General features: G+C 39.7%; 1 protein-coding gene across 1 annotated transcript in view; it reads right to left on the bottom strand.

The window, feature by feature from the left end:
• Positions 1-25,202, bottom strand: part of CCDC192 (coiled-coil domain containing 192) — a 171,551-nt gene that overhangs the window by 58,147 nt on the left and 88,202 nt on the right. Inside the window, exon 5 of the mRNA XM_043913802.1 lies at positions 1,313-1,445. Within this exon, the coding sequence (XP_043769737.1) occupies positions 1,313-1,445 (133 nt within the window). The remainder of the gene's footprint in view (positions 1-1,312; positions 1,446-25,202) is intronic.

The following is a 25,202-nucleotide window of genomic DNA, read 5'->3' on the forward strand; positions in this document are numbered from 1 at the left end:
GAAATCTGGCTATGATGCCTTAGAATAAAGACTTTTAAATGGATAATATTCTCTAATGGGTTTTATTCATTTAGGTTTCATGGTGGTAAAAGCAAATTAAGCTATATTGTTCTGTGGAAAGAGAAAATCATGTGTTTCAAGGTGATGGTGTAACATGCCATTTCCAGCTAGGGAAAGTGCTATTCAAAACTGAAAATTAAAACCAAACTCATATTAAACGCTTTCCCATACGGTCAGGATGCTGGGAGTGTCTCACTTTCTACAGCCACCACATCACCTACTTCCTCCTCCTCCATTATTTCCACATTCCTCCTCTTTTTCCATCATTATTTATGAGTAATAGAGGAAGTGAGAGTAAGAACAATTGCATGTTCCTGGCTTTGCAAGAGTGCCGCACATCAAAAGAGGACATTCGTCCCAGGGAACCATAGTTTTGCAGGAGATCCACCAGGCAGAGTAAGATCTGCTCTTGCTGCAGAGAAATTGCCTCTCTGCACCAAAGCTGCATAGGCCCCCTGGGGTGACTGCCCAGGTGTGGCCACACACATCTAACCTAGGGCCAGGCAGCTTGCGTTTATTCTTGTGGAACCTGTAAATGTACTAATACCTGCTTCAGAGGTTAGTCTGAGAATTAAACACACATGAAATGGCTTAACAAAATGCCTGGTGTGTCATATCAAATGTTAATTCTTATTATTGCTGATGATGACAATCTGAGGGTCCCCGCCCCCTCCAAGTGTGTTTATCATCTCTGAGGGAAGACTTTTTAAAACATCTATACCAGAGTGGCTGTTAACTTTTTCGGAACCACCCAGATTTCACCCTCAGCCCGTCTTCCCTGCTTATTTCTGGCTGGTTAGCCTGTTGTTAAAACAGATTTCTTTCCTTTCCCATGCCTGTCTTGGTCTATCAGCCTGTCTACACTTTCAGACAAGCCCTTCTCCTTGCCCCACTTCAGAGACCCACCCCTGGGAGCCTTGGGTCTTCCTCTCTGGGCTCTGGATTTTCCCCACTGCCACCCAGCAAGACACTGATCAGATGTTTCACTCTATTCTTCAGCCCCAGAGACTTTCCTTGAAGGAACTGCTTGTTCATTCCCTGCTCTTCTCACAGTGGAAGCACACCCCGCCTGGAGCTCGGAGTTTCTGTATGTCTCTAATCAAGCAGAATGGAGATCAGGCCCGGCCAGCATGCAGCTGGCCCAGTGTGCTGCCTGGCACTGTGGCCTTGCTCTCTGCTTTGTTGCCAGTGAAGCTATATGCATCACCCAGGGCCCAGGGCCAGTGTGTAACTGTCACGTGGTAATACTGACCTCTAGGGGCTGGCTTTCCTTCACATAGAGTCTTGATCTTCTCATTGAGTTCCAGGACTGTGATGGCAGCCTCTTGCTTAGCTATCGCCAGATCAGTTTGCAGCTTTTTCAGTTTCCTTTTGTGCTTTAGTTTCTTTAAAAAAAAAAAAAAAAAAATTTCCATCACTAGAGACAGATGTATCAAAGGAAGAAAAAGAACTAATGATGTCTGAACAAACGTAGCCTTTAAAGGCCAGCTAAAAGAAAGAGCTCCGTGTTCACCTAGACCAAGTCCTGTTTGAGGTCCATGCTCTCCTGTCAGAGCATTGAAACCACCAACAGTAAGTGTTTGCTATTTGCATCATAGTATCTTTCACCCTATTGAAGGGTTTTTATCTGGATCTGAACCTTGTGTGTTGGCTGCTTATATAGACAGGCAGTTAGAAAAGAACTCTAGCTGGCAGTCTGAATTTTACCATTGAAGTGCCAACACTGAAAAGCATCTGATTTTTTTTTTCTCTCAGTCATTTTACCATTGAAGTGCCAACACCAAAAAGCATCTGTTTTTTTAATTTTTTCCTGGCCTGTAAGTAACCTCACAGGAAATAGTCATAGCCTTGATTCTCTTGTCATTTTCACCTTAAAGTTTGCATCCAAATAAACTCTAAAGCATTTCCATGAAATGTTGATGTTTATAGATATTTACTATGGTATCTATATAGAGAAAGTGGCCAGGGGAAAGAATATTTTTCAAGAAATTGAAATAGCAAGGACAGGAATTCCTTGCTATAAAATAATCTGATTTGTGACATTGAAACCTTTGAAGGAACTACATTAAGAAGTTGTTATATAACCGAAGGATTCCCGTTGAGACTGTATGACTAGAAAACTCCACTTAGGGTCCTCAAAATGGATTTGATTTGTCACAATTGGATTTCTCTGCAACTACAGAGAATCTGTTGTGAGAAGTGCTGTGCCGGCATTTTTGTGGTGCTGCCCTTTCAGTGAAAAGCTCACCTTGCCAAGTCTTTGTGGGCTGGTAATTAGGAAGCCCAGAAAATAAATGGCTAACATTTCTTATCGGACATAAATCTTGAGATAGTGAGAGGAATGGTTTTTGCTCATCAGGGAAGACAGTGTTCCCGGATCTTTTAAAAAGAGTAGACTCAAGCAGCAGGAGATCACTCTTTGTTTTGAGAGTAAAGCCAATAAAATCAGTTTATCAAAGACAGGATTAGATAGTCATAGACCTCAAGATTAGGACGTCCTGAAAGCTTAATGAATGGCATATGCTCTGATAAAAGAAAACACATCGTTCAAAGGAGAATGGTGGTCTTAGAACTTTCGTTGAAGAGCGCTAGAAGAGCGGACGTGCGCAAAGTTCACTCAGCCTGTCCAGGGGAGAGGCGCCCTGAGCCACAGCCATTCTACTAGAGGGATAGTTAGCGTTCATGTCCTCATTTCATAATGTACTAATTATGAAGCATCCTTTTGGTGTTGGACACTGTGCTCGCCAGCTGTTAAAAAATGCTGATAAGATCTCTGCTCCATGGCGCTAGTGGTAAAGAACCTGCCTGCCAATGCAGGAGATGTGAGAGACATGGGTTTGATCCCTGGGTCAGAAAGATCCCCTGGAGGAGGGCATGGCAATCCACTCCAGTATTCTTGCCTGGAGAATCCCATGGTCAGAGGAGCCTGGCGGGCTATAGTTCATAGGGTCACACAGAGTCAGACATGACTGAGGCGACTTCACACGCATACATGCACTAATTATGAAGCATCCTTTTGGTATCGGACACTGTTCTGGCCAGCTATTAAAAAGTGCTGATAAGATCTCTGCTCCATGTCACTAAGACCTTACTGTCTTTCTGTGAGTCTCTGTTCATCTAAACCCTTCATAATTTGCGCATTATGCAGCTTAGTTCAGGGAGAAGTCAAGCTGATGAAGCAAGGTAGTATTGTACAAAACGCCTAAGTATTTGATAGCTGTGTTTCTCACAGTAAATTCTGTTGCCTTGTTGCTCTATACCTCCCTCTCTTGTAAGTTGGTTTGCATCCGCTTGTTCATGAGAACCTCGTCTCTCCCAGGTCTATGGAGCTCACACCTATGAGGGACATTTCCTGAGGCTGCTTCAAGACCAGTTCCATGCTCAGATTTTTCACATTTCCTTTTACCATTTAGAACTTTGGGGGATGGCAAGTGGGAGGAAGGGTGTAGAAGGGAAGTTTTCTTTTCTGTAAGAAAAGAAAGTGGAGAGAATGAGGGAAAGAATAGTAAGAGGAATTCAGAAAAGAGTGCTAATGAAAAGCATCAACAAAGAACTGAATGATATACATGCTCAAGTGTCAGGAATTCAGTGTACTGATGAGCACTGTTAACACTTAAATGTGTAAGAAAGTCAGATGGGTTGATGGATGGATCAAGAAACTGATAGATAAGTGATGAATTGAAGGTAACAAAGTGTCAAGTGTAGTATCTAGCTATGAAGAATAAGGGTGTTTACTGTAAAATTACATCAACTGTTCTGTATGCTTGGAATTTTGCATAATAAAACTTGGGGAGGAGAAATAACTAAGGATTCAGTTTCCTTACATTGTCCCTCCCTTAATTCTTAATAGATGGTATTCAAATTCTGAAATTATGTCACAGCTATTCATAGCAGATAAGTATCCTTCCAGAAACTTTTCTCAAAGTGGGCATTGACCCTAAATAAACAAAGCAAAAATAAATGCAAGTTAGTGAGAACTGATGGCTGATCACTAGGAGCTGGTGTGGTGTCAACAAGAAAAATCCTTGGCAAGCCACATTTCCATTCTGATGGGATGGCTTGACAGCAAGCATGCAGGAACTCAGTGAAAAGAGACAGTTCTCAAAATCACTTAAAATTTTCAGTTTTCCAGTTAGAAAAACAACTCTTTAAAAAAAAGTTCGTTTCCAGACCACCTTTTTGTCTTTCTCTTATGATGATTATATATTTTCTGTCTCTTATTATTGCTATAATGTCTGTATATTTTTGCCTTATGATCTGAGAAAGAAATGGAGGATATTTAGTTTGGAGAAGACTGTATGTCAGGGAATTATGATGGTTGGCTTCAGTTATCTAAAGGGCTATTCCAGACGAAAGGAAGTTGAGTCAAACAGTATTGTTCCAGAGATAGTGTGCGGAACGAGGGATAGAAAACATGAGCAGGCAGATTTTGGCACAGCATGAGAAAGCGCCCTCCAACAGTCAGAGCTTATATCCATAGCAAGATAGGATATGTTCTAGCAAAGGCCTCCTGCTCTGGGCACGATCAAGCAGAATCCAGATGAACATCTTCAGGCAGGCCCATGGTAACCTCTGGGGCCTGGGTCAAGAGGTAATTGGAGGTCTGACTCAGCCCCAGCTCCATCTACCCCTAGCTGCCACCAGTCTTCCTGAGGCACAGCACTTGCATGAATGGACAGCTCAGCCTTTCTGAGTCTCTAAGATGAATACAGCTGTCAGGGACACTTTAGAGATAATTCTGGGATTTGTGAGATGTTGGCTAAGAAGGCCAAGAAGGCTGGTGTGTCCCCTAGAATTCAAGAATTATGTGACTCAAAATATGTAACACTGTTATTTAGCTGTAAAAGAAAGGGAAGAAGGAATATCAATTAAAAGTTGAATTAAAGGACCTTGATTGGTTGCTTAAGATTTCTATTGGAATCTTTTGGTTATTCAGATAAATTTTAAAATGGTTTGGCATTGTTGTCTTTTTTCTTTTATCCAGACAGAACTACTGTATGCTATTAATTCATGGCTTTAACTAAGCCCTTTGGGCATTTCTGAAAATTCAGTTTGCCAACATGTTTTTTATTAGTCATAGACATCAAATGATTTCAGTAACAATAATATTTTCCTTTGCTTTTTTGGCATTCTCTAGCCAGGCAACCCCAGTGTTGTACTTGAATCTACTGCACTGTTATGGTCTCCCTAGTAACTAGGAGCTCCCCTCAGTGATTACTGAAAGGAAAGGAAGGCTTTATAGCTTAGAGGTAAATTCCTATTACCTTGCTCTTTTCCTACTTCTCCTACAGGGTGGACAGAGGGAGGAAATCATGTATTTGTGCAGTGTTTTGAAAAGGAAATATTTATCCATATCACATTGCTGAATAGCTTACATTATACCAAGTCAATGGGATTTAGGAATAATCGGGAACTATTTATAGAAGAGTTACAACACAGAGTTGCCAGCACGGTTTAAAATTTCTTAGTCTTTCCACACACTTCAAATCATGGCCTCGAATTCTAAAGCTGGACCTTGTCAATTCTTGGCCATGAGAAATTAGGCCAGACATGACATCGCCAGACCTTAGATGCCATTTCACAGAGTTGGTGGGGATTAAGTGACATAACACATAGATGACAGTACCCAATGCTATGCTTGTAATGAAGTGGAATGTCTGTCTGGTTTTTGTCATTATTCCTTGAAACATACCAAGGATACTCTAAACTGGCCACTAAAACACTAAGGATCTTCTCTGAAGATGACTCTGTCACACTTTACAAAAAATATACCTCAGTGAAAGCAAGACTTGTGTCTTTTCTTTCTTCTCTTCCTTTTTCTTCCTCTAAATTAAGTTTTCTGCATGATTGCATTGATCTCTTCCTCACCTTGTATGGGTAGACAAAACTTAATGTCCTGAAACAGACATGCAAATAGCCTTGATCCAATCTCCTGCCAAAGCTGGCCTGATGCCTAGGCATAGTAGGTGGCTGCCTTCCTGAAACGATATGAGGGTACTCTAAAGCCTGACCTCTTGCTTCCCATGGAATCTCTGACTTGGGCCTGCCAGAGCATAGCTTCTTTCCACTTTGAAATCTACCCCATCCAACCCACCTTCATTCATTTAGAGAGCAGATGTAAAAGATGGGTTTTATCTTCAGGTGGCTGCTAATAAAAATGCTTACTACCAAGAACATATAAGAGAATGATCTGAATGCAAAAGGTATAGGTAGGTTTCTCTTTTCATTTCTCTTCTAATAACCCATCACTAATAATGCAACTATTAAAAGTGATAGTAGCATTTTGATATAACTCAGTTTAAAAATCAATTTCACATCTCTTATTTTGTTTTGTATTTATACTTCCTCAGGTGACTGTTTTAAAAGTTCAGGAGTGATAAATATGTGCCATGTATGTTTCTTCCTACTCTATGGCAAGCCTTTGACTTGGGGATTCTTTCACACTGGGTTGCATATATGGCTTCTTAGTCCTTAACCTGCACTTCCAACAGCTCTGCTCATTGATGAAACCTAATTGTCTGTATTAGCGTCTCTGATTTGTAGGTGAGAAAGATGAGGTCCCAGAGAGCTTGAGTAGAGCTAATCATGCTCTCTTAGTAAGGAAGTAGCTAAATTGACTAGAACCAAGGTCTTTTGATTCCAGATGCCTATTTTCCTTTTCAATGCTAATGTGAGGCTTCACTAATGGAGAGCACCATTAATTTGTTAGGTTTGTAAAGGTGACCTTAGATAGTCACAGTGAGTAGAAGAAGGCAGTGTAACAGACTCGGTAATAAAACAGTAGCATTGGAGTGTGATGGCAAGGCCTTTATAGCATGGGTTGTCATGATATCTTTTGAGAACCTTGGGAAATAAAGGAAAGATTTGATGAACCCTACCAAGGACTGTCTGTGCTAGATGTTCTCAGCCCTCCTAGTGATTCTCATCAGAGTATCCTGAATTGACCCTGAAGATTCATCTGAAGTGACAAAGAGTGAATCAGATGAATCGTTCTTACAAAATACTTTTAATGAAAGACAAATCACAAATGAAAAAAATGTAATTTAGTCTTATTTCATTTAGTAATGTTGCAGGGGAACTAGCTTATGCACAAACCCTTAGGCCTCATTACAACCTTGACCAAGAGCCAGGCCTCATGTGACCACCTTTATAAAAAGTCAAGAGAGTCAGACTTCAGAAATCATAGCTGACACTTTTCAGTTCTTTGCAGTATCCCTCCTTTCTAAGTAGCTTATTTTATGTTACAACATGCTTAGGAATACATTTTAATTTTGTTTCCCATACCCAGAGGGTTAGGAATTTCAAATAAAAAGAAAACAAAACCCCAGTAATTAGACAAAAATCTTGACTCACTACTGGGGAAGAGTTTACCTATAGTTTTAGCCAAGCCTCATTTCTTTCCCTCTAAAAAATTATTAGAGACAGAGATGGAATTTGCCGGTAGATGTCCTAGTTTCCAGAGATGCTGGAATAAGTGTTTATGTAAGAGAGGGTAAAAATAAATACCAAATAGAGAAAAACTTTATCTTGGCATAAATTCCAATGATAAGGTAGAAATTTCTAACAATAAAATTACCCAAAAGTTGGGATTTGTTTCCCTAAAAGATAGTAAGCTATCCTTCATGTGGTTTAAGGGTTATTGTTGGGAATGTGCCAGAGAAAAGCTGACACTTTCTGATCATCTATAATATGACACCATGACCAAGTGGGATTTATTCTAGAGATGCAAGGTCGTTCCAAATTTGCAAGTCAATCAATGTCATATACCACATTAACAAAAGAAAGGATAAAAATTACAATATCATCTCAATAGACACAGAAAAACTATTTGACAAAATATAACATTCATTCACGATAAAAGCTTTCATCCAAGTGGGTACAGATGGAACAACATAATAAAGGCCATTTATGAAAAACTCATAGATGACATCATACTCAATGGTGAAAAGCTGAAAGCCTTTCCTCTAAAATCAGGAACAAGACAAGGATGCCCATTCTAACCACTTAGAATTTCTTAAAGTGGGAAGAGTCTCACTTCTGATCATGAAGATTTGAGCCATTGGCTCACCCTCAGTACAATTAAGGAAATCAGGTAGAATCACTGAAACTTAGATGACACAGATTTGGGTGCAATAGTTGAAAACAAATGACCCATTTCTAGCATTTTAGAATTATATAAGTAGAAGCAGAGTAAAAGGACATAATTTGCCCAAAGTCACAGCTAATAAAATAGAAAAAATCAAGACTCCAGGCCAGGTTTTCTCACTTTCCATCTCACTGTTTTTTCCTACTCTATCATGTTTTTTTTTTTTGGCTGTAAGAGCTGAAGGGCCAGGGAATGGGTGTATGATTGGAACCTGGAACAGTAACCAAGATCCCCAAGTTCTAAGGTCCCACTGTCAAAAATAACAGTCATTATATAGGCAACATTCCCTTCAAACCCTCTTTATACAGAAACATGAAGTACTGGAATCATGCCATTCTACATGGTATATGAGGGTCATTGTATATTATATGAGAGTTACATTTGATAGAATTTTTAGGTACTTGAGATCCTGCTAACTTCAAAGAAATAAGCTAGACCAATCAACTTGCTTTCATATAGCATCAGGCTATCTGTACTCAGTCAAACAAATCCACTTCTGAGATTAACGAGTACTCCTTGTACGTTCTTTCTTTATGTGAGCCTAACCGTGCCTCGACATTCTTATCCAGTAAACATTAATCAGGCTGACAACTGAGATTTTTGAGGAAGAACCGACGGTGCAATAAATAAGTTTTCATTAGCTGAGCACAGCACAGAACAAAATTGAGTGTTCAGGAGATATCACGAAAAGAAAAAGTTGCCAGTGCTTGCTCAAGCCAAATCTACTTCTTGGGCTTACCATGTCAAATCACACCCTGAGAAAAGAGGGGAAAGTGCCTCGTCACACCTAACAGAGCCTGCTAGGAAGCTGTTTTTCAGTCCAGCCCTCTCTGGCGACAGAGAAAGCCCAGGGAGCCAAAGCTGAATATGAAGCAATTTCAGCTTGTCAGCCCCACCTCTACAAGTGTTGGTAACATTGGCAAAGAGGCATAATGGAAGAGCACAGAAGCCAGAGGACAGAAAATACAGGTGGTGAAAAAGAATTCCTATATCTGCCTAATGACAGTGCTGCTAATCTCCTCCAACATGATTATAAAAATAAGAGCTTTTTCTCTGCAGTGACTTGGTAATTGGGCAGATACTTGTTTGGTTTTCTTGTGCTCAGCACTCCTTTTGAATTGACTAAGGCTGCCTTCTGGGAAAAAAATTGGTAGCTATTGGCCATCTGTGACTTATCTTGAATCATAATGCAAAGGCCTGTGTTTGTGGACTAGAAAATTAAGGTCCTGAAGCACCAAATTGCTCATATCACCTTGAAGGGTTTTTCTGTGTGGTAAAGAACCAAATTAAGTAAACCTTCCCAAGAAACATCCGTTTCCTTCAGAAACTCCACTCTTCTCTAAGAGTGGTGAAATTACAGGGAATATAGGCTCCATGAGGACAACTTAATACATCGTAAGGAAATCTAGAGAAAATGAAATTATCATAAGAGGAGAAATGATTCTCATATGACATAAAATAACTTTGTACAATGTTTAAGAGAAATTAGAGAACGCACCACAGTAGGAAGTTTTGTGTGATGTGTATTTTCTCCCCATGAAATACAATGTTTTTAAAAACTGTTGCTTTCTTAATGCAAAATTGAAACAGCTTTACAGCAGAAATTTAAGGTGAAGTGGATCTGCCCTCATATAAAAATGTATTAATATTTATAATGTTAAAAGTAAGTGTCAGGGTGAATGTTTATAAATTCTAGAGTGGCATTGTATTGACAGTGTTATGATTATTTTAGGATCTTCATTCTTTATAAGTAGAACCTCTGAGATGGTGGTTCTTGTCAATGAATTATCAAGCAAAGGGCTTTACAGTGATATCTATGGTTGAATATCCTATGGATGCAATTAAATAAGCAATTTGTCTAGTCTTTAATTTTTAAATTGCTTTAATCTGGTATATGTCTGGAAACAAAAATAATTTCATGAACAGTAAGAATCTGAAGTCAAGTTTCTCCCGAAGAAAATCTAAAATTTCCAGTGAGGTTTATTGCAAGCCACGTTTGACAGTTAATTTGACTCTGGGCATATAAATGCATATGGAGAAATCACCAGGAATTAAAGCATCAAGCTTGACTCCTAGCACAAGATGTGGTTTGTCTTTTTAACTCTTTCACTTGAAATGGAAGATTCTCTTGAATGTTAAATTGGTCAGACAATACAAATTCAAGTGGAGAGAATAAATTAATGAAGCGGTTGTTAGGAAGTGACAACAGAATCAATGATCTTCGTTCACATTTGCTGAGACCAATGACTTTCATCTAAAACCTCAGGCAGTGTCTAACAGTTCAGTAATTATTGCTCCCTGAGCATTCTCTTTTCTTGATTTTCCTATTCTCATTTTCTTCTTAGCTATCCACGATAATAAAGAGGAAGTCACAGGTAAAACAGACTCAAAGAGGATACCAGGAGCCTTCAGTTTGCCTAGGATACCAGTCCTAGCCTTCAGTTAGAAAAATCGATTTCCTCAAGAGGATATGGGTACACAGCAAACAGTTGATGTACATATTTAGTTGCTCAGTCATGTCTGACTCTCTGTGACCCTTTGTACTATAGCCCACCAGGCTCCTCTGTTTATGGGTTTTCCCAGGCAAGAATACTGAAGTGGCTTGCCATTTCCTTCTCCAGAAGATCTTCTTGACTCAGGGATTGAACCCATGTCTCCTGTGTCTCCTGTATTGCAAGCAGATTCTTTACCTGCTGAGCCATGGGGAAGAGCAATAATATGGTAAAGACTGGTTTGAAGACCATTTAAGAAGTTGAGTATTGAGCCAGTTTAATATAGGAATGTTGGGATAAGATTTTTTTTTTTTTTTTTGGCCACACTGTGTGGCTTGTGGAATCTTAATTACCTGACCAGGGATTGAACCTGTGTCCTCCACACTGGAAGTATGGAGTCTTATCCACTGGACCACCAGGGAAGTCCCTAAACAGTTGATATTCAAATAAATTTCAAACATACTGTCTTGATAACTGTAGATACAATCCAATGATCAAAACTGAAGCGCTTTAGAGTTCATTTGTCTAAGAGCTGCAATGCAAGGTCACTTTGGGGGTATCTTTGCAAAGACATTTTACAGTCCCTTCCTCAATTCTGTTCATATTCTTGATATCTTGTGAATGTGTACTGATGATGCATGTGTGATAGATGACCTTTTATCTAGTGTTGGTGACATTGTAGTCTGTGTATTTGATGACAAGAAAACCCATGCTTCCAATGCTGCAACAGAAGTTTTCTTTGCTTTCTTCAGCTAAAGCTTTTCAATCTGAGATCATCAGCTTAGTTTCTCCCTTAGGGTTTTTGTGCAGTTTCTGTTCTTGACCACCAGGGCAACCTATCTCATAAACCTTTAAAGAAGACCCCCAAGAAAGAGCAGTGGTTTGCCACACCAGAAAACTTCTATACTAAAAAGGTGTCAGTCCTGCTCTGTGAAGGTGACTGAGCATATGGGGAAACAGGCAATATTTGTAACCTAAATTTAGTTTCACTCCTTATATTCTAGCTATAATTTTAGTTAAACTTTTTTGGTCTTGTCCTCTATTATTTAGAAAAGCTATCTCATTCATGTCATGAAGCCACATGTCACAGATGGTGAGATAGGCTATTTGGATTTGTGTATAGTTACTTCCAATAGTCCTTAAAAAAGTTTAATTTCAAAATCTGATGTATGTGACTTGGCTTTTATGAGTGCAACATGATGTTGCAAAGGCATAACCCACTGAAAGAGGCATTGTGAATAATTATGCAAAGACTCAAGGTGGGGTTCCGGGGGAAGGTGTGGCAGTGATGGGAACTTTTGCTATGTAGATATTTGCAAGTTTCAGATTGCATACTTTAACAAGTTTAGACAAATGTCTCTGCTATAAGACAAGTCATCAGATATGGACTGTTTCTTGGTTTTGTTGGACTCAAGAGTTTGTCTCTCTCATTTTACTCTCTAGCAAGGTACTTTCTCTAATTCCATTAAGAAAGCTAGCAGTGAAAAGATAGCACATGAATCTAAACTCCAAACAGGAGTCTTTAAGTAGTCTTAGTCTTGGAGTCCTATCTAGTAGACCTCTAAGCCTGTTCCCATCAACACACCCTTGTCTGTGAGATAGGTAAGGATAATGAATAGGGAGGGGAATGGGTGAACTGGGCTTAAAGCTATTTGCCTCATCTTTTTGTAGAAACTTGTGGTGTCACACTTTCCAGAGTCTGAGATTGATTGTAATAAGATTTAGGGATAACCAGATGAGTTGTTCATCAGGAACAGGTTGAAGATTTCTCAAGTTAGACAAATGGTGAGTTGCCTATTCTGGTCCTGACCCAGAAAAACCCACAGGAGCCACATTTGATCAGTGGTCCTTTAGACTTGAATTTCTGGGTCATCCTTGGTAATAGTGGGGACAACATTGGCTTCACTGAAGATCACCAGATCTGGAAATGTCATGGCCCCAGAAATGCATTCTTGGGATACCCTGGACTGAATCTGATTCCCTCCCCCAACTCCTAGTTAAGAATGAGTATCAGTCAGAGTTCTGTGAAATTTAAGTTCAGGAGATACACAACAAGTAAATACTTCTTGATGATCTGAAAGAATGAATAAGGCCTTCCCTGGTGGTCCAGTGGTTAGGACTTGGTGCTTTCAAGGCTAAGGATCAGGGTTCAATCCCTGGTCTGGGAACTAATATCCCACAAGCTGAGTGCTGTGGCCAAAATTGAATAATATGCTCTAATTTTGCTCAAATATCATGTGTGGAAGTGAAAATTGACATCTGCTGCTGCTGCTAAGTCACATCAGTTGTGTCCGACTCTGTGCAACCCCATAGACAGCAGCCCACTAGGCTCCAGGGATTCTCCAGGCAAGAACACTGGAGTGGGTTGCCATTTCCTTCTCCAATGCATGCAAGTGAAAAGTGAAAGTGAAGTCTCTCAGTCGTGTCTGACTCTTCACAACCCCATGGACTGCAGCCTACCAGGCTCCTCTGTCCATAGAATTTTCCAGGCAAGAGTACTGGAGTGGGTTGCCATTGCCTTCTCCAAAATTGACATCTGCTTTCTCTAATTTCAACTCTATCTGCCTTTTCTAAACTAACAGTATCAAGTATTGAGTCACAGATGAACCCGGCTTTTCAACTGAAGGTATTTTTTTCCTTTTAATTGTGGAAAACACACATGGCATAAAATTTATTATAACCATTCTAGATGTGCAGTTCAGTAGTGCTAAATATATGTACATTGTTGTGCAACCAACCTCCAGAACCTTTTTATTTAGCAAAACTGAGACTCTTACAACCATTTTCCCCTCCTCCTTCTGTTCCTATGAATTTGACTACTCTTGTACCTCACATAAGTGGAATTATACAATATTTGTCTTTTTCTTACTGACTTATTTCACTTAGCATATGTCCTCAAGGTTCATCCATGGTGTAGCATGTGTCAGGATTTCCCCTCTTAAAGACTGAATAATATTCCCTAGTACATGTGTATTTGATTTTGTTTGTCCGTTCATCCACTGAAAGACACATGTTCCTGGCACCTCTTGACTCTTATATGGAAGACATTTCTTGAAATAGCAATCAAAACAGTACAGTAATTACACTACTTGTCTTTGCTAGATAAGCTGAAACTTTTAATTATAAATTACATTTTCATTTACCAAAAATGTTTACTGTTTGTCAACCAAGAACATTGGTCCCAAAGTAAAAATTCATTTAGAAGCCATCTCATATATTCTTTTTTTGTTTTTGTTTTAATTAATTAATTAATTTTAATTGGAGGCTAATTACTTTATAATATTGTATATATTCTTAAATGATTTTGGTAAGACAATTTCTATCACAGATTTCTAAATTAGGCATTTCTTTTATGTCAGACATAGGTCCTTCATCCTTTTTTTTAATATAAATATCACTAGTACTGCCAGTATGACTTACAACTGTTAGAAAATGCCAAACCCCACTGACAGACAAAGAGGCCTGGGATCATCAAGCAGATATAACTCAAGAATGCAGTAACCTAAGAAATAGGTAAATTTTGATATTGATTGTTAGAAAAGAAGTTCAGAGGAGCAGATGCTTATCAGACAAGCTAATTTAGTGATGAGCCTCTCTATTTCATCTGCCCTTTTGAAAAGGGGCTGTTAAGGCTTCCCCTGCTGCTCTATAGGTTGACATCTACACATCATATCTAGCTGAGGAGCTTTCAAAAAAGTACATCAGCTCAAACCTCTCTCCACTTCCACTCAATCAGAATGGGAGAGAGTGTGGGTGTGAGGCTGGTAATCTGGTTTTTAAGCTTTTTGGTTGCTTCTGATGGTAACATCTGTGTGGACTGACCAAAGGAGAATCTATAGACAGGAGCCAGATGCTGACCGCAATGGCAATATGAGTGTCCCATGGACATTTTTGTGCTCATATTCCTGAAGCCAGGCAGTAATGTGAGCTGGGGAATTGGGACAGCAGCAACTACTGTAAGCTGACGATGGGAAGGTTTCCATGGGGTTCAGTCCACATAACATCTGCTATTTTTTCTTTACTTGACCAATTTCAGGTGTAGAAAGAAAGGGACTAGTTCCAACCAATTGGAACAAAGAAGTGTCTGGTTTTGGAAATCATACTACCCTATGGCACTTCACTTAGGGAATTTATGAAGTGCGCTGGCTTCCTTTCTTAGGGTAAATGTGAAGAGACAGGAAAGTACCAAAGACACCAAGCTATTCAGAGCTCTAGTACTCCCTCCTGCCAGACTTGGAAAAGAACACCCCAGTTCTTTGGGTTTCTGAGCTCCCTTGAAACTCTTCGCAAGTTATAAAAGCTAAGGAAAATTCCTGTACCAGCTTTCACACTCATTGCATTGTTCAAAGTTATTTCATCAACTTTCATAAGCTTCAAAGAAATCTAACAGGAAAATTCTAAGTTCTGTTCCTAAGTCTGTCAACAACACAGTAATCTGAGGCAAGTGCCTTGATATTCACTCTCTAATGACAAATGGAATTTTAAAAATCACCTTAGGGTTTACATGTGCATGAATTAACTCATCCTGATTAAATGCTTTGAGCCTCAAATGTTTGCGGTGAGGTGGGGAACAGATGCAATGAAAAGGACACTTCATGAAAATGTCCTTTTTTCAGTTTAAAAGTTATAATTTGTTTTTCTTTTTTAAAAAGTCATTCAAGATTTTTTTTTAAGAAAATAAACCTGTGCTTCTTAAATGTCTTAAATCCCTTGATAATCCCAGTGTGCACTTAACACACACACACACACGCGTGCACGCACGCACATGGCAGAAAAGGAAAAGAAACATCATTTTTTTGGCACAAAATGCATCAGAAATCTTTGCTGGCTAGCCTAAATTTTGTGCATTATGAGGGGAAATACCTTATATGACCTCAAAGTACTTCAGTGAATTCCAATATATGAAAAGGAGGAATCTTAAACTATCTAAGAAAAGGCTTAATGTGTGGTATAGTTACTAGATAATCTTTGATCATTTGTATTGCTTCTGTTTATTTTTTTTCTGTCTGAAACTGGAGTCACACTGTGCATAATTTTAAGGAGAAAAAAGATAACTAGTTGCTTCTGTATTCTTTTCTCAATCTCTTTATTTTCCAATGTGATTGTAATTACTATCTTCTGTGATAGAGTAAATGAGGGGAAAAACTGTAAATTAGATAAGAAATTATATAAGAGGTGGCATTTCTATCAACCTGGGAGAGCCAAAGTGCCTATCAATAAGGGCTGAATGTTTCTCCTGGACTAATCCCAATTTTTCAAGTGCATAAGCTACTGGAAAACTTTTTGGTGTAAGACTTTTGAGAACATATTTTTCTGACCAGGTTAAATGTTCCAAAGTAGATAAAAGTTTAAGAAAGAATGAAGCTCATTAGAAAGAGCTGGCTTTCTGAGATCATCAATAATAATTTAGTTCAGCAAACATTATCTACTAAGTACCAGTCTCTAAAGCAGATGCTATACATGCAAAGGTAGGTAGAAATTCCAGCTCAAACTCTAGGCACAATAAGGCAATCTGTACTTACTACTTCCAAATAAATTCAAGATAAGAGATAAATAAGTATTTTTAATGTTTACTTTGAAGCTCTTATCTCAGAGTAGGCTGTGGATTGCTCTACTGTACGTTCCAGCTTCCATGTGAAATTTATGTAACTAAAGTTTTCCTAGTTTCCACAATGGACACTGCCTTTCTTCCCAAAATGAACTGTCTCTGAAGTCATGATGAGAGTTCACTCTTATTTGGTGTTTTCTCTATGTGAGGCACTATTCTAAGCACTTTACACATATTATCTTCTGAGAATCTTGTAAGAATTCTACATGGTAGGGACTCTTATTAACATCCTTATTTTGTAGTGGAGGAAACAGAAGATTGGCCAAGATGAATGGCAGAGTTTAGGGGAGAAGGCATACCTACTAAGTGGTAGAGATAGATTTTGAATCCCAGAGGCTGGCTCTAGGTTTGGGCTCTTAATTTCTCTGCCACCATGGCTCCAGAAAGGAAAGTGACCCAGACTATCCAGGGAGAAAGGATGAAGGCCAGAGGAAGCAGGGTCAGATGTGAATAGCCAAAGGATGGGAGGTAAATGTATATTGAGAAAGGAAGAGTATGGATATGGAAACAGACTCAGAGAACCAGGGCATTCAGATTTCACTCCCAAGTTGGACAAAGGAGTGGAGGGGCTAAGATGGCAGAGGAATAGGACGGGGAGACCAATATCTCCCCTACAAATTCATCGAAAGAACATTTGAACGCTGAGCAAACTCCACAAAACAACTTCTGATCACTAGCAGAGGACATCAGACGCCCAGAAAACCAAGTTGGTCAAAGGCTGAACTCCTCTGTATTCCATCTGTTGTGAAGTTCTTTCATGACCCTCAGAAAAAAAGAACTGAGAGTATATGGCTATGTTGAGGGTTTCAGTTCAGTTCAGTTCAGTTGCTCAGTCATGTCTGACTCTTTGCGACCCCATGAATCGCAGCATGCCAGGCCTCCCTGTCCATCACCAACTCCCAGAGTTTACTCAAACTCATGTCCATCAAGTCGGTGATGCCATCCAGCCATGTCATCCTCTGTTGTCCCCTTCTCCTCCTGCCCCCAATCCCTCCCAGCTTCAGGGTCTTTTCCAATGAGTCAACTCTTCGCATGAGGTGGCCAAAGTATTGGAGTTTCAGCTTCAGCATCAGTCCTTCCAGTGAACACCCAGGACTAATCTCCTTTAGGATGGACTGGTTGGATCTCCTTGCAGTCCAAGGGACTCTCAAGAGTCTTCTCCAACCCCACAGTTCAAAAGCATCATTTTTTTGGTGCTCAGCTTTCTTCACAGTCCAACTCTCACATCCATACATGACCACTGGAAAAATCATAGCCTTGACTAGACGGACCTTTGTTGGCAAAGTAATGTCTCTGCTTTTTAGTATGCTTTCTAGGTTGATCATAACTTTCCTTCCAAGGAGTAAGCGTCTTTTAATTTCATGGCTGCAATCACCATCTGCAGTGATTTTGGAGCTCAAAAAAATAAAGTCTGACACTGTTTCCACTGTTTCCCCATCTATTTGTTGAGGGTTTACTACAGACCAATTCAAGGAGGATGCAGAAATGCTTGCTAGACTTGTAACCGTGAGAAAGAACCAATGTCTTGCTTAGGAGCAAGAAAACAGCTATCACTCAACAGTTTGACCATCTAATATATGGAAAAGGAAAATCAATTTAAAATGAAAAAGAATAGATTTGTTGTTTAGTGGGGTTATTGAAAACCAATTACAGGTGTATGTTGTCCTCTTCAAGTTAAAAATAAAACACAACTCAAAAGGCCAGACCTCTCTCACTCACTTTTTATTACTTCCTATGATTGATCCTCCCGTGATGTTAGAGATGTAAAACTCAGGTCTTAATTAGCCACAGTAGTGGGTTCAGAATTTCTAGACAAGAGACTTTGGGGCAAGTAATCCAGCTGGCAGGCTGGGGCCAGGGCACTGGTTTAGACCTGTGTTTACATGGTAAACACACTATTAAGTTAACTCATATTTTTATCTGGGTGGCTTGGCAGGGTGAGGGAACTTTGCTCTTTAAGCTACCCTTTGCTTGAAGGGTACACTTCACTGATAAGCAGACTGCAGAAGAAATGTTTCTAGCCTCGCAACCACTTTCTTCAAATCTTCTCTAGTAAGTTCAGAACATACGTATGAACGCATGCTGCCCAAAGACAAATACTGTTTCACATTTCCTGACCAGCCATTCCAAATCCTCTGGCTGTAGACAGCTTGTTCACTTGAACCCTTAATAAGGTGTTTTTTTTTTTTTTCTTTCATTTTTTCTGGAAACACAAAACACATTGTCCAGAAGAAACAAATTCATGGCACACAACCAAAGTGAACAAGATTTATGTATTTAAGTATATATCCATTCCTATTAGGATCCTACTCCCATTTGAATCTGAATTTCTAATGGGAAAATGAAAATGGGGACTACTGAAGAGTTAGAAATAAAGAGACCCACAAAAGAAACAGTCTTGTCAATGCCAGTTGGTACCTGTCTTTAAAAATTTGAAAGAGCCCCTGTTTGAGTTCCCTGAGTCATACGGCAAATTCCCATTAGCTATCTATTTTACACATGATAGTGTATATGTTTCCCAGTTACTCTCTCCATTGTCCCACCTTCTCCTTCCTCCCCCACCCCTGTGTCCATAAATCTGTTCTCTATGTGTGTGTGCGTCTTCATTGCTGCCCTGCAAACAGGTTCATCAGTACCATCTTTCATATATACGCATTACTAATTTGATATTTGCTTTCCTCTTTCTGACTTACTCACTCTACATAATAGGCTCTAGGTTCATTCACCTCGTTAGAACTGACTCAAATGCATTCTTTTTTATGACTGAGTAATATTCCATTGCACATATGTACTACAGCTTCTTTATCCATTCACCTGTTGATGAACATCTAGGTTGCTTCCATGTCCTAGCTATCGTAAATAGTGCTGCAAAGAACATTAGGATACATGCATCTTTTTCGATTTTGGTTTCCTCGGGGTATATGCCTAATAGTGGGATTGCTGGGTCATATGATACCTTTATTCCTAGTTTTTAAAGGAATCTCCATACAGTCTTCCACAGTGGGGCTATCAATTTACATTCCCACCAACAGTGCAAGAAGGTTCCTTTTCTCCACACCCTCTCCAGCATGTATTGTTTGTAGATTTTTTGATGATGGCCATTCTGACCAGTGTGAGGTGATATCTCATTGTAGTTTTGATTTGTATTTCTCTAATAATGAGCGATGTTGAAAGATGTTATCACAAAAGGTGTACCAACTCACAGTCTCAGAAGGTATTTGAGTGCTTATTGTCCAGCCTATCCTGTTTTTTAAAATCAAGCTTTTATATTTTGCCAACCAGAAAGGTACATAAAATCTCATATAGACTTACTTTAATCTAATTATAAGGGTGCATAAAAATCTCATAGTTATTTAGACTTACTTTAATTTCAAGGGAAGTAAAAGATTTTATTTTTTATATTTTATGTCTATTATTATATAATGTTTATTAATTTAATTTTGCTAGTTTCTATGAAACTCATATCACTAATATTGTTCCATATCTTTTTAAAATTGGAGGGTTTTTTTTGAGAAATACTATTAGCAAAGATGTTACTTAGTCACCATATTAATTTCAAGTGAAGAAGTTCATTGGAAGATGCTTTAATAATAGAAGAAAATGTGAAGGATAATGATGATTTTATGAGATGGGCTAGGAAGCAAGGGTTTCTAAGCAGAAGCATGAGGAAAGGCATAAAATTAAAAGTGTGGGTTGGAGAGTTGAACCTAAACTTTAGTCTGGGGAGAGGCAGGAGGGTCTACTCTACCTGAGTTTAAAAGGGGAAAGTTAGAGTAGCCCGTAAGCTCTGTGGCAGGAGAATTTGGGGACATCTATATGAGGAAAGACTATGTTAAAAAAAAAAAAAAAGTATTCGGTCCATCCCGAGTGGTAAATATGCAAAGTGGAAAGAGACAAAACCCTAAGCCTAGCAAGGGATTGGATTGTGAAACTCTTAAAGGCCATGCAAAGGAAATTTATTCAGAAGAAAATAATGGGTCATATTTTTAGCCAGTGGATGGACATTTAGAAATGACACTGGACTGCTGTGGAGGAAATTTGGGTCAGGGAACCTAAATAGAGAACCAACACAATAACTTAGTTGAGAAATGACAAAGACTTGCACAGTGCAGAACTGCAGAGATGATGAGAGGAGAAAACACTGATCAAACTTTTTCCAAGACAGAAGTGGCACGATATGGGGGCCAACTAGTCTTAGAAATGAAGATGAGGGAGGAATCATAGCTGATTCCCTGGTTTTTCACTTTACTGTCTAGGTAGATGGAAACGTCTTTAACTGAAGTAGGCAATACAAAGGAAGATCAGATTCTTTTGTGGGGATGGGAGCATGTGGGGTGAGAATGGGCACAAAATGAATCCAATTTTGACTTAAAGGTGTTGTAAATAGGTCAAGGGGAAGAGTCAGCTCCACATAATGTATTTATTTTTCCAACAAATATTATTGAATACCTACTCATCCAGGTACTATTCTGGTTGTGGGGATACCATTGTAAGAAAGACAAAATTCTGATTCTTACAGAGGTTATATTCTAGGGAAAGTAGCTAGAACATTAATGTCAGGACAAATTTATGATGCATAAGAATTAAATTTTACTCCTTGGGTACACTGAGTTATATGAAAGCCTTTTGTAAAGTTAATATGCATAACACATACATGTTCCCACTGACTCAGCATAATTTTGGTATATTAAAATGTAAACATTTATAGCTTTATTTTCTCTTCTTACATACTGTTGTGTCTGTTTATCCATTTGAAGCCAAGGTTTTGCCCCACAATGAAATCCTCATTTATTACAAAGTTCACATGGGTAACTAGGAAATACATTACGATGATTTGTTTGTTGACATCGTCTTCAGAGAAATCAGTGGTTAAGCAAAACCGCCCTGAGCCTCAGTTTCCTTACTTGTTAACTATGCGAGGTGGTATGAATGGTCTCAGATGCCAGCTCCACGAGCCCAGTCAAGTGTATCCACTGGGACTTTTTTGTCCTGTCACCTCACCTGTCTTCTCAGCATCCTGCCCAGTGTTCCTGCATCACCCTCCCCACCTTCTGCACCAGGCTTCCCTTGGTCCTTGTCCCTCTGGAACCAACACTGATGGGACTGAATTCTGTGGGAGAAAATCCTCACAATCTTGCTTTTCATGGCACTGTTTTGTCTTTTATCGAGGTCTCAACTGAGTTTTCAAAGGGCCTAGCAATTCTTCTGAGCTTCTGTTGCAGTTTCCTCTCCTTCCTGGCAGTGGCCTGTCAGACCCAAATAACAGAACTCACTCAGGTACACAGCTGAGACAGGAACTCCTCAGACTCAGACCCTGAGGTGCAGAGAGTCACTTGCTTTGGCCGCTGCCCTGGTCTCCATCCCTTGCTGTCACAATGGAAGAAGCGGCCTCCTTCTACCCATGGCTCACCCCTCCGTTTTCCCCTTCTATGATCTGGGTTTTGTTTTCTCCCACCTTTCCAGGGACTTTTCCCTGCTGATCGTATGATCTGATCTTCCACATCTTCATACTGTCCCCCTGAGGCTCATTCTTAACAGATACAGATAAGCGCAAGCCTTTCTTAAAAACAGATTGACAGAGGAACCACCTTATTCATCCCCATTCCGCTCCAGCTATCACCCTCAACTTACATTCACAATCAGATCTTTTTTTTTTTTAATTTGAGTATAGTTGATCCATAGTGTTGCGCCAATTCGGTGTACAGCAAAATGACTTAGATTGATAGATTCTTTTTTCAGATTCTGTCCATTATAGATTGTTACAAGATGATACAGTTCCCTATTCTATATATTATATAATAGGTCTCTGTTGTCCATCCATTTTATACAAGTAGAGTATATCTGTCAGTTTCAAACTCCCGATCTATCCTTCCCTCTCCAGTCCTCTGGCAACCACAAATCTGCTCTTCAAGTCTGTGAATCTATCTCTGTTTTGTAATAAGTTCATCTGAATCATATTTTTTAGATTCCACATAAAAGTGATATCATGTGATATTTGTCTTTCTCTGTTTGATTTATTTCACTTAGTATGATAATCTCTAGGTTCATCCATGTTGCTGCAAATGGCATTATTTCATTCTTTTTTTGCAGCTGTGTAATATTGTATATGTGTGTGTGTGTATATATATATACACACACATATATATATGTACACCCCACATCTTCTTTATCCATTCATCTATCACTGGGTATTTAGGTTGCTTCTATGTCTTGGCTATTGTAAATAGTGCTGCAATGAACACAGGGATGCATGTATCTTTTTGAATTAGAGTTTCCATCTTTTCTGGGTATATGCACAGGAGTGAGATCACTGGATCATATGATAGCTCTATTTTTAGTTTTTTAAATAACCTCCAGACTGTTCTCTGCCATGGCCGCACCAGGTTCCATTCCTACCAACAGTATAGAAGGGCTTTCTTTTCTCTACACCCTCTGTAGCATTTATTACTTATAGACTTTTTAATGGCCGTTCTGACCTGTGTGTGGTGATAGACTTCATTGTAGCTTTGGTTTGCATTTCTCTAATAATTACCAATGGCAAGCATCTTTTTGTGTGCCTGTTGGCCATCTGTACATCTTCTTTTGAGAAATGTCTATTACAGGACTGATGCTGAAGCTGAAACTCCAATACTTTGGCCACCTGATACAAAGAACTGACTCATTTGAAAAGACCCTGATGCTGGGAAACATTAAGGCAGGGAGGAGAAGGGGACAGCTGAGGATGAGATGGTTGGATGGCATCACTGACTCAATGGGCATGAGTTGAGTAAACTCCGGGAGTGGGCGATGGACAGGGAGGCCTTGTGTGCTGTAGTCCATGGGGTCGCAAAGAGTCGGACATGACTGAGCAACTGAACTGAACTGCTTATTTTTTTGATTGTGCTGTTTTTGGAATATTGAGATGCATAAGCTGTTGGTATCACAACCAGACTTCTCGAAGGAGTTGCCCACTGTCACTATTCTCTGGTGTCATCTTCCCGCTCACTCCTCAGCTCTCTCCAGAATGGCTCCAGTCTGATTGTCTGATCCAAAGGTGTTTAGTAAATAAAAATATGTTAGACTGATGGATGGAATGAAATTAAATATCCCAGGGCACTCTCAGATTGGTCAGAATGTACATTAAGAAGGTTTTCAATGTGAAGTATATAAAACATCATGCTTTGGGGGGAATGATTTACATTGGGTAAGTCATTCTGAACACTTGATTTTCTTTTGATTCTTCTCTCAAAACTGATCATTTCAGTCATTCTGAATACTTGATATTCTTTTTATTCCTCTCTCAGAACTGATCATTGCAGTGAAGTCAGGAGGAAAAAAGGAAATGCCATTCTTTGATACACCAGGTTCTGACTGGGAAAATGACTCTTCCACAGACTCAATATTTTAAAATTAATTTGGAGATGGAGTTGAACTGTGGATGATTGAAACTGCTCTATCTTAGAGCTATTACCTCCTGAGAAGTCCCTGCCTGTCATAGCTGTGCCCGCAGGGTACTCTTACTTGGGGCTACAGTATTTTCCCCTAACAGAACAAGGCTGAAACAGGTAGGAAAATAGGAAGAGTTGGCTGGTCACGTACACAATGACTTAGGTCTGCTTATTGGAGCCAGATCCTGAGTGCAGTCTTTCTTGCTGAATGCTTGTGAACACCATGCATCAATGAAGAATAACACACTGGATACACCAACATATCCTACACGTGTCACGTAATTTCTTTGGATGATAGCCGCTCTTTCTTCAAATGAAAACCCCATCTTCCCTGCTTCGCTTGGACTGTGGCATTCCCTGGTTTTAGTACAACTGTGGCTGTTTCAAGTCAGTCCAGCTCCCTCCTATTGTCTTGGGGTTATTTATCTTTCACACACGATCCTTCTTAGGAGCAGAGAAAAGCAATGGCATCTGGCTGTCTTCAAAGAACCACAGAGAGAGGGAGGCACCCTTTGGTTTAAAAACAATAAACAAGTAACAAAAGCCAATGGCCTGTGAGCTGGTGGCACGAGGCCCTATGTGGCCGCAAACGTTACTTCCTCCTGTCTTCCCAGGGCTACTGGGTATTTCAGGGGCACCTGTCAGTGGTATCAGCTGCCAGAGCGTTGCTGGCACCAAAGGGTATGAAACAACAAAGGGCCAAACCCAGGGCTCTGTTGGCCCTGCAGCCCGGCAGGCTGCCACCATGAAGGCATGGCAAGCAGACACGCCACCCACATCCTACTGCGTCCCCAAAACATCACACTCGTCTGCCACACGTCCTTCCCTTTCTAGCCTTTGTCTCCGCAAGAATGAAGTCCAGTCCAGTATCACCCTGGATGTGAAAGATCAACTAACCACTTGGAGTGACCTGGGGATGGACAGACACCCTCGCAGGGCAGGGTGAGCATTCCCCCTCCCCCCAAAAAAAACCTGCTTAAATTAAAACAAACCCTTAATCTAGATGGGACTAAGGCTCCATTATTTCCAAGGCACAGGTTATTTGCTTTTGACATCTTCTTCTGTTGTCTGTCAAATCCACTCCTGCTAACACCTGTCTTGTCATCACAATATCTTTCGATTAAGTTGTCTCTAAATCCCACTACTCCATTAAAACGTTTAACTGACTTTGAAAATGAGACTTTGAGGAGCAGAGGAATGAAATGATTATACAAGAGCTTCAGGTATAAAATTTCACTGTTAGAAATGGAATATCGTGGCCAGCTCCAGGATCTGTGAAAGCACATTTTCAGTTATTGATAGACCACCAGAGTTCTCTGAGGCCACAGGTTGCCAAAGAACAGGGCAGAGAACAGAAATGTGGGCAGAAAGGCAAACAAATATGAACCGGGACTCTTGAAGGGACTGTATTTTTTATTTCACATTCTTTAAAAAATTGAGGTAGGCACAGCACAAAATTGTGTGTTTAG

Source organism: Cervus elaphus, chromosome 9 (assembly GCF_910594005.1).
Source record: "Cervus elaphus chromosome 9, mCerEla1.1, whole genome shotgun sequence".
Taxonomy (NCBI): domain Eukaryota; kingdom Metazoa; phylum Chordata; class Mammalia; order Artiodactyla; family Cervidae; genus Cervus; species Cervus elaphus.